Consider the following 10,490-nt stretch of genomic DNA (forward strand, 5'->3'; position numbering starts at 1 on the left):
AGCAAACAGAACTGCCAACATTAGACTTTTTATCCTAATGGAGACCCTTCCAAATAAATCATTAACTATTCAGTAATAACAGGATTTTCTATACATTATAAGCAGTAGGGTATTTTCTTTGCCTGATATCATCTTCTCCAGATGTGTACCAAGAAGGGATCAATTGCAGTGGGAATAAATAGACTCTTCCACTATGTTTGGCATATTTATTCCCACTTTGGCCCCCTCTCTTGGGAGGCAATGATGCAACTGTGTTTTCTTTTTGTCCATGTATTTAACTGTATAAATTGGGAAAAGTTTAGGACTCTAAAAAACTATTATTTTTGTTGTGTTGGGTTTCTTTCTTCATGCCAACATAGCTCTAAGCTATCAATAAGGGAAATACACTGGAAATGAGAGAACACAAGTAAATTAAATAGAACCAACCAATATAAAGTCTATACTGCCCTTATAAGTATTTTCTCTTTGCCTATTACCATAATATGTTTTTTGCACATGTATCTTTTTTTTGCTTGCCTGTTATTTCTGTGCTTCTTTATGTCTGGCATAAAGGAACATCTCTTTCATATTTCATCATGTCTCTTTTCCTACAGTTTTTGTCACATTTTTATCTATACCTTTCTGCGGGCACTCCATTAGTTTCCTCTAAATAATTGCCTAGGAGATAGTTTGTTTTCCAAATGTATCAAAACATTGAGAACAGACCCACTGAAGTTTATTGTTGTTATTTACAAGTAGCGATAGGTTAAAAAAGCTGTTTTGAAAATGGAAAAATATTTAAGAAGAATGAAACATTCTGAGGATGAAAATAGAATACTTTACTGAGCTAACATGTAAATTAATCAGTGTTTATATAGCATGTTAGAAGCAGTCAGAACACCTCCATTTCTCGATACTAGTATTAGGAAGTGGTTTTTTTCCTGAAGACTGTTCATCTCATTGCCTACCTTTGTTTTTCAGATTGCTTGGGAATATGGAATACCATTTTTTGAAACCAGTGCTAAAGATGATGTGAACATTGAGCATGCATTCTCAATCTTGACTAAGGAAATACTGGAAAAGGTAGGCTTCTTTTCTAAGTAGAAAGAATGGGAGATTTTTCTTGACAGATTGGGTAAACAAGGTTGTAAATACAGAACAGGTTTGGCAAAGCACAGCTAGTGCTTTTTTTTTTTGTATTATGGAGTTAATATTTCGAAGGGATCCTGTAGTTGCAGGTATACAGAGGAGGGATGTGGGGGAAAAGAATTGTGGGAGAAGAGAAAAACAGTAGAGGGGAGCAGGTAAAATACAGTTCAGAGAGAAAGTGACAATTCAGGACAACTGCTTTTGTGTTTTTCTTTCCCGTGCTTTTCTGTAAGGGAGTGGTTAACAGCTCTAGAGTAGTTCCACTTCTGTGCCAGGATGATTCCCATTTCCTCTAAGTTTCTGCAGAATGTGCTCAGAGCGAAGATGCTGTATGCTGATGTAATCAGTGGACCTTTTGTGTTCAGCAGTCAAATGTTTTATACAAGGTTCATAGCTGTTTGTTTGGCTGATTTACACTAGTGCTTTTGAAGTTATCATGACCTAAAGATTTGAGTTAATTAGTAGTGGAATCAATATTGTAGCTGTCAGAGTCAGCATCTCTAACTAACTCAAGTGTGTTGGCTTAAAAGTCCTTATTCCTTGGAGTTGCAATACTTTTGTAGGACTGAATTATTGTTCATTAGCTCTGAAAATGTTTTGCATTGTAATTTATTTTTAGACAGTAGAATATTATTTTAGACATTAATAGATGTTCTTCATGCAATGCATTATCATCGCCATTCATCACCAATATTAGTTATACAAAACTAACCTTCCATTCTGAATGCTGTTGAAGTCATAATAAAGATAAATGAGCAAAATTACTGACAAAGTCACAAGTTGCAGTGTTTTGATTAAGTAGCCATAGGGGATGGTCAGAATAATAGCTCTGGGTTGGACTGCTTCTAAGTTGAGGTCCTGTTGTATTATATAACACAAGCTGTAGTTGGTTATTTTGGGGGAGAAAAAAGAAGAAAAAAAAATCTTTTGATTACTTTAGCATGAAAATGAAGCACAGCAACTTGATGGTCAAATATTGTTTAGAACAGAATGATAGTGGCAGGTCCTTGAATAGTTGGACAAAAAGTCTCAAGATAACTCTGATTTTGCTGTAAATAAAAAGACATTGACTGCTGTAAATGGAGAATATATTAATATGTTAGTATGAAGCTTGAAAATACAAAACAATAGCTATGATCATAACTACTGCAAAGACAAATATGTGCAAAGTGAGCATTTCTGCACGGTGCATTTGGGTAAGATCTAAGAATTCTCTCAGTGTGCAGAAATGGTGCTTGGTTATTTCTCACATTAAGATTGCCTGCACTTACTTTAGTGTAAGTGGAACTTCAGTATTCCTACTCATCTTCATGAAAATTCATGGGGTTTTTAGTGTGGACATGGCAAAGAAATTCAGACCACATTGAAAATGTTATACCGCTGCATGGTTTTAATTAGAACTGCTTTGAACAGTTGTGTGCTCTGCTTGCATGTATGTGTGTTTGGGAAATATGCCCATGAGAATTTGTCGAGTTTGTCTGTAGTAACAGTTCACCTTAGCTAGAAATGTTTGGAATCCTGATGGGGCATCACATACCATTACTTTGGTGTATAATTTGCCATTTTTAGTGAAATGGATTTGTTGATTTAAACAAGGACTCCTTTAGCCCAATTGGTTTTTCCATGGCCTGATAAGAGAGTTCGCAGTAAAAAAAAAAAAAAAAAAAATCTACCATAGAGTTTCATCATGGTTTTCAGGTTCGACAAAATAATTTGCCTGTTCACAAAACTGTGAAATCTGAATGTAGTACTTGAATTTTAACTTCCTCTAACTGATGAAATTTTGGAGAAGGGAAAATGCAGTAGGAAGTGTGACTAGCAGCTGTGAAAAATGACATGATAGATGCCAGTCTGAGATCATTTTAGTCATATATCCATTCTGTAGTGGTGAAATATGTACTTGCTGATTGCAAAAAGGAGATACAGCTTTGCATAGTGTTTTGGCCCAAGACACCTATGTCCGATGGTATCAGGCTTCCCATGCTTCTGCAATAGGACCACCTCTCCCAGACTGATGAGATGCTTCAGTGGAAGCATGTCATTGCTTTACCGGAAACTCATTTTAAGGAACTTTCTAGAAAAGTCTATTATGGCCATGCTTTTGGGAAGTATGTGAAGGTCGTTCAGAGGTAAGATAAATGGGCAGGGCAGGCTGACAGGCAGCAGACCCATTTTCAGATACATTGCAGTAGATTGTATTAATCTGAGGAAATCTAGGATTTTTTATATACACTCTTGCTTACCATTTACTACAGGCATTTCTTTATTAACCAAATGTACAGAAAACATCTCTGTAGATGGTGAAGATCAATGTCCAGAGTTACAGAGCTTATACAGAAATACTAAATGTCTTGATTCTTTTGAAATTTAGAACAAGCTGTTGTTCAGTGGAGGACTGGGGGGAAAAAAACCATTAAAATGTGTCAGACACTTAAACAAAACAAAACAAAAGGCACGTTTGTATTGTCCCTATTTTGTGCTGCACTTTCCTATCTCTTAATTTGTAGTTTTTCTTGTAGTGAGTTTAAGGGAGAGAGAAGACTTCTGTATTCCAGCAATTCAGATAACTAAGGTACTGCTTGATGTTTCAGATACCATCTCAGCCATTCTATGCTTAGGCTCAATCCTACAGCTCTAATTTACATGGGTAGTCTCACTAAAACCATGAGATGTTATTTGACAGTTTACATTGGTAACAGCTAAGGAGTCATGCCATATTTCTGAGAACTCACAATTTTCAAACCAATCAGTTAATAATAACTGAATGCAATGCTTTAATTTTAACTTCCTCTGACTGATGAATTTTTGGAGAAGGGCAATAATAGCTGATTTGATTGTATTTGAAAGACTGCAGTGGAAATAGATGTTAATGACAGATTATTCCAGAATATTGCTTAGACATGTTGACAAATAACAACAGTATTTTATTTATTCACAATTCTTATAAGTCTCAGATACGCCTAAACCTGTTCAGTAATAGATGACAGCTGTTCTTTGACAATGCTTCTGGTTGCCCGTGAACTATTTGTACTTGCGAGTCAGTCCTCAAGAAACAACCAAAACCAAACAAATACCTCCCAGAATGCAGTTAGCATTTGCATTTTTGTGTTGTTTGGTGTCATGGCTGACAAGCAGTACTTTTCTCAACTAGCTTTAAAAAAAATATTACAAACCTTTGTATTTATGTCTTTGTGTGAGTGGTTGTTGGTATTTTTCTAAAATAGGAGCAAGGAGGGAACTGTATTAAAAAGAAAAAAAAGGAAAAAAAGAATGAAGTTTTCACCTTTTTCTGAAAACTGCCATAAAACTTAACCAAAACTTAAGTTCTGCCTATCTCCCAAACTGACTACTAAGATTATTTTGATCATATTAAATAAACATATATCTGCTGAGTAGAGAACAGTGAAAATCCATTCAAGACCTTGCCCTGTGCTGTTGAGAGCAACATTTAATGTTTAACAGCTGGATGTCATTTGAGATGAACATTCTGAAATAGCAGGCCTCAATTCTGCCCTTCCTTTGTTTCTTTACCTTTCTTTCCTATGGCAACAGATTTTTGAAATTACACTGTGTCCCGTGCCTTTGCTCCTAAAGTACCTTTGTAACTTGTTAGCTGATTTTAAACAAATTTGACAGGTCAAACTAAAAGATAATTAAGCTCCTGAGGCATTCTTGAAAATAAGGTGAGAGGGAGAGTACTCTGCAAAAGGAAAGTCTCCAACATGAGGTCATACAGTGTTGGACAGAGACCACTCTATAGAGAAACTGAAAAATGCTTCAACCAGCCATTCCAGCTGGAACTTGCATCATAGATATCAAATTTAATTCACATCAAGACCCAAATCCATAGGAAATCGGATTTCATTATTGCTGAGGTTCATGGAATTGTTAGTTTGTCTAAAAGATCCCTGTGTCTCCAGCAGTGCATATTCAATGTTTCTTTATTATCCTCAGTCATGCATGGAGCCCCAGGCTTTGTTTGCCCTTTATTTATCTTATACTGACCACAGAATATTAATTCCTTCAAGAGGGTTTTCATAATGCTTGTAATGCTGTACTTTAGATCTATTTTAGATTTTTATCTCCATAACCTTAGTAACATTAGGTAGTATATTCAGCATTACACACTTGGGTACCAAGGTACAGAGATTAAAGCAAAGAGGATAAATGGTACCAACTCACTTAGTGTTGGTGCAATGTAAGGCATAATTTAACTACTCTATCTTATTTAATTAAAAAAAAGTCTGTTCTGGACATTGAATGAGCTAGATATTCTTCTGGAAACAGTAGCATATAATTAGGTTATGTAAATCAAAACTTAATCACAATGTCTGAGTGTAGGGGATGAGATTCATCTTGATGTGCAACCTTAACCAGCTAAAATTTGCATGACTGGTCTGATTGTCTGGAATCATCTCTATACAATGGAAAGAGATGAGTCTTTTTAGAATAAAATTTTGTTCTGGAAGTGCCTTTCTTTTTCCCTTGATTATAGGGAGTTCCATATCTCAGCCTATATGGTTTCATATGATTCAAATTACATAAATTGAACTCCAGGAGACCAAAAGAATGTTACAGACTTGACTCGCTTCTGGCAGTTACTGCTTATGCAGGATCTTGGTTTTGAAGATGTATTGCTCTCTTAAATAGGTTTGTTGATGTGCAACTATACTAAACCTTACCTAGATGACTTGTAGGGTTGAGGAACCTTACAGGAGGACCACGGCTGTCTTCTCAAGTTTGTGAAATAACTAATTGCAGTATAACATTGTTACAGTCTACCTGGTATTAACAGAAGAGGGAGATAGAGCCCCACACTTTGCCAGTGGGTTAGATGTTTTAGACATGGTGGAATAGCAGGTTTTGGGAGCAAGGCCTTCATCAACATTTCTTGAGGAACGTATTCAGCAGCAGTTAGATCCTGCTCCTGTCCCTATTCCCACAGAGATTGCCTTCCCTGTTAATATATCCCTAGCTCTTGCTTAATACTGCTTGTGCCATGTCCTGCCCATTGCTGTTGTGAGAAGACTGCCTTGCGTTTTGAACAAGTAATTTGACTTACAGAATATAGGGAATGCACAGAAAGTGTCAGGACTGTTCATAACTGAGCTTCTTCTACTGGCAGTTCAGGAACAAGAGTGACATGGACTTGGTTGCATCAAGTTCTCTGCCATGGTTTGTCAGTCTTTGTCAACTATCATTTTTAAATATAAACAAAATGATTGCAGTGATTAAGGAGGATCATTCTGTCATTAGAATAAAAATCCTCAAAATTTAAAGAATGTATAAATAATAGGAACCTCAGCTACAGTCCCCCCTTCTTGTTTCTCCAAAGCTGCTAGTTTTTCAGCAAGCACTCCAAGCCTGACTTCGACTGGGGACTTGATAGAGTAAAATCCTGTCATTCTTCTGAACCCACAGTGACCCTCACCTCTGAAATAACTAAACCAGTATCAAAATACCAAGAACTGGTGCTTGAGTAGGTGAATCATCTGACTTTGTATGGCACAGTTGATCTGAGCAGTTTTTGCAGCAAGGAATGCTCAGCTGATCTTAATGAAGATTTATGGATTTACTCCATTAGAAGCCTTTCAAAGAGTTTATCTTTTTTTGTTACATTTCCCTTTGTATGCCACCTTAGCTTTCTTTCCTTGATTTAAAAAAAAATTGGAATCTTAGCATCTCATCACAATTCCTGTGTCTAGGTATCTGTTGTACGCCAATGATACAAACTCTGCTTAGAGCTGGAGAGGAGAGACAGCCTGGAGGGGAGACAGCAGGAAGCATAAAACTGGCTTGAACAGATGCCTCTTTGTTGGGTGAGACATGTCTGGTGTGCTATTTAACAGGAAAAACTAGTATTTGATAGCAGGAAGTTTCGACATCTTACTAAAATCACTGCAGGGTAGAGTGGCATCTCTGTCTGTGGAGGTATTTTCAAAACCCCAGTTTGCTCAAGATGCCAAAGTGGAAACTCAAGCTTCTTGGTACCATTGTGGTTCTTCTCATCTTTTCACATCTCTTTTGCTGTTTATTGGCTGACTTGTCAGGCAGTGAGTTACAACAGGGTGAGCTGAAATGTGAGCTGGAAGTGTTAGTGTTCATGGAGCCCTGGAGGAAGAATGCTGCCTGCCTTGTTCCCAGAGGTGGGAGAGATTTGCATAACTCCCTGCTGTAATTTCAGGAGAGGGGGTGCCCCACCTCCTCCAAGGCTTGGCTGAAGTTGAGCACTACCTGGGATTGCCCAAATCTGATTGTTGCTTCAGCGCTTCATGCAGGACTCCTCATATCTCTTTAGATTATGAATGTGGACTGTTAAAATCTGTACAGCACATTTGCTTAAATGAATCCCAGGCCCTCATTTGCTTCACAAAGATCCTGTATGGAACAATCTTACCAGTTTTACCTCAACTTTTACATTTTAAAATTTTAAAACTGATTTCAAAATGGCTCTTCTTTATTTGTAGAGTGCTGGTTCTTGTCTTTCTGTGCTGGCTAGTCTGTTGATAAACTATCAGATAATGATCTTACAGATTATAAGAACCATTGCATTATCGTTATGCTTCACGATTCTTAATTACTTACAGTACTGAGGATCTGTGCTAAGGATACATGAACAGCTTACTTGCCACCCAGAAGTACTATTAAGTAGTAAAATATTTGCAAATAAGCATCTTCAATGTTTAAGGAACATGAAAGTTCCTCCCTTTTCACTGAAAGCATGAAGTTTGATCCTGAAGTATAGCCTGCAACATCTTGAATTACCTGTTTCCTCTGAAGTTAAGTAAGTGAAATCTGAATTCTGAAACTGTTCAAACAGGGATTTTTCTAGAACTCTTTTACTACTTAAACTGATTTTATTTTCTCAGGAAAAAGCATGGGTGAGACAAAACATTTTTAGTTTATGTCCACAATAATCAATGCTTATTTTATTTCTTGGTCTCAAATGAGTGAATTTAAACTTCTTACTGTACCATTTTCTTCCAAAGTTTTCCCTTCAGAATCTTATCTGTAAACTAGCATGGTATCTGGTTCCTTGAGATTGCAAGGTTATGTTTGTGTACTTTGGATTCTGCCTTGCTCCCTCTTTCAAAAAGGTCTTCATACTTTATATTTACTATCTATGCTTGCAGACTATCAAATACTGTCTCTGCCTAATGTTAATACAAATGTTAATAGCTAATGCCTTTACTCGAGTACCTTACGCAACTGTGTAAAAAGTTAAAACTTATCAGAAGTTATAAATCAGTGTGTTGGTATTTGTGTGAATTCTCAAGGGTAATAAAAATGTTATGTCTCTTGGTCCTTATCACTCAAAAAATAAAAATAATTTTTAAAACCCAAACAAAAAAAACAAGTAAAAGTGCACATGCTGTGTTTCTTCATTATGTGACTAATGACAAGAAATTCCTAAAATCAGTAAGTCACAGTACCCTACAGTCAGAAAAATATTTGCTAATAATTTTACTGATGACAACTTCGACATCCATCCTGAGGTGTAGACACTGCAATACTAGTTTAGACACTGCACTGGGTCTCTGCAGCCCCAGGGAGGACCAAGCTCAATCGCTCTCTTTGTGGGGACGGCCCTGGCACAGGGCAGCCAGCACTCTGGAAGAGCTGAAACTATGGCTACAGAAGGAAAAAGGAAACAAATTTCATGCGTCCACTCCAGAATTTTAGGCAGCAATAAATATACTCAGCCAAAGAGGCATCAGGCTTATTTGTAGCATAGGGGAACTTTTTATTTTGCCCTCATTCTGATTCACCTGAGTAATTTTAGATGAACCCTTCTGGATGTAGTCAATGTTCAACTACCCTGTGACATTGTATGTGTAAGTTTTCAATTCTGAATCGTGATTAGTATTGTTCATGATGACTTTTTTCCCTTTTCCTTTCTTTTTTCTTGCGCTTTGAATTTCATGAATTCCGTTTTAGATAGCTGTTGTCTCTGGAAGCTTTTCTTTATTGTCAGAAATTGTTGTTTATGGCTGTTGGGTTTGGGTTGAGATGAATGTGGTGAATCCAGTGGTTGCACTTACTTCTCTGTGTATCATTACATACTTGGTAAACCTGCCAAGACACAGGCAGGAGAATGGCAAGTAGAGAAGTTAGGACTTTTTGTTTCCTTGGCATGTGACAATATTCTCTGTCTTTGTGCCCTTGTTCGGGGTTCAGTGTTACAGTTTCAGAGTACAGGATTGCGACATGTATTTGTACTGTATTGCACAACTGGGTTTGATTGTTTCTCTGGTCAAAACTAATTATCTAGTCGAGTTCATTGCTGAAAGGAAGAGTCCTGGTTTTGATGATTTTTATTTTTGTTATAATCTGCTTTTGCAATCAGTACATAAATGTTTTACAAGGGTGGAGTGATATTTTGATAGTTTATCATGATAAAAACTGAACTGTTTCCATTTGGAGGTATTTGTGGTTATTAAACAGAGGCAAGAAAACAGAGAATTTTAGTGAATTTCACAAAACAAGTTAAAGTCCTTTCTAACAGTTAATAGCCTGTGCCTTTTTTAAGTAGGTACTGATACTCTGTATTTTCCTGTTCCTTTCAACTGGGCTTTTGCACCCCATGCTCAATACTTCAAGGATTAATGCACTTAACTGAAACTAGTGAAAATTGATGTAGTCAACAGGAGAACGTGCACTTATAAACAGTTCCTGTGAGAAAAGATTTTCAGGATAGCATGGTTTGTAGTGTCTCCTCAAAAGACAGTTTCTATCATCTGTCACCTTCAGAGTTAAGATAGATGTTTGAGACAGCTAAAGAATGTAAAGATGCCAAACCTGGACTTGCATGGGCTTCAGTTTCCATTTAATTTGTTAGAAAACTGCAATCTTTTAATTAAATATTTAAAGACATATGTATCTAGTGACTTTACCAAATATTTTACATTAAAATACGTGAAAAAGCAAGCTTTTCAACTGTTGTGTTCTAGTTATCTTAATTGTTTGCTTATGTTTGTTTTACAGAAATCCTGTGTATTATATGACTTAGATGTTGTGACTCTAAATGAAAGTAAGAAGAGAACCTGCTGTACATTCTGAAATATTGTTTCGTGTTCCGTTTGCTCTTCAGAAAATATTAAGTGTTGCAAAGGCACACACAAGATTTTAAAAGCGAGCCTGTAATCTCAAAACACAGTGTTCAGGCATCCTTTGTATTACACACACTTTGTTGCCAAATGTTTTTATATGTTTATATTATATTTTCATATTTTTAATGTGAAGATAAAACAGTTATCTGATATTGGAATGCATCACAGGATGACTGTGTTTGCATACAAATGTTTGCAGAAATGTAATGTAAGTGTACAAATTTTCTCCTATTAAAAAGAAAATTGCCTTGA

At 36.5% G+C, this 10,490-nt stretch overlaps 1 protein-coding gene across 2 annotated transcripts in view; it reads left to right on the forward strand.

Moving 5' to 3' along the window:
* LOC113963455 (ras-related protein Rab-10-like) overlaps window positions 1-10,490 on the forward strand; it is a 30,285-nt gene extending 19,795 nt beyond the window's left edge. For both annotated transcript variants that reach the window (XM_027674541.1, XM_027674551.1), the window contains 2 exons: window positions 961-1,062; window positions 10,114-10,490. In XM_027674541.1, coding sequence (XP_027530342.1) covers window positions 961-1,062; window positions 10,114-10,188 — 177 coding nt within the window. In that variant the 3' untranslated portion in view covers window positions 10,189-10,490. The remainder of the gene's footprint in view (window positions 1-960; window positions 1,063-10,113) is intronic.

The sequence above is a fragment of the Neopelma chrysocephalum genome, unplaced genomic scaffold, assembly GCF_003984885.1.
Source record: "Neopelma chrysocephalum unplaced genomic scaffold, ASM398488v2 Primary Assembly neopelma1_22, whole genome shotgun sequence".
Taxonomy (NCBI): domain Eukaryota; kingdom Metazoa; phylum Chordata; class Aves; order Passeriformes; family Pipridae; genus Neopelma; species Neopelma chrysocephalum.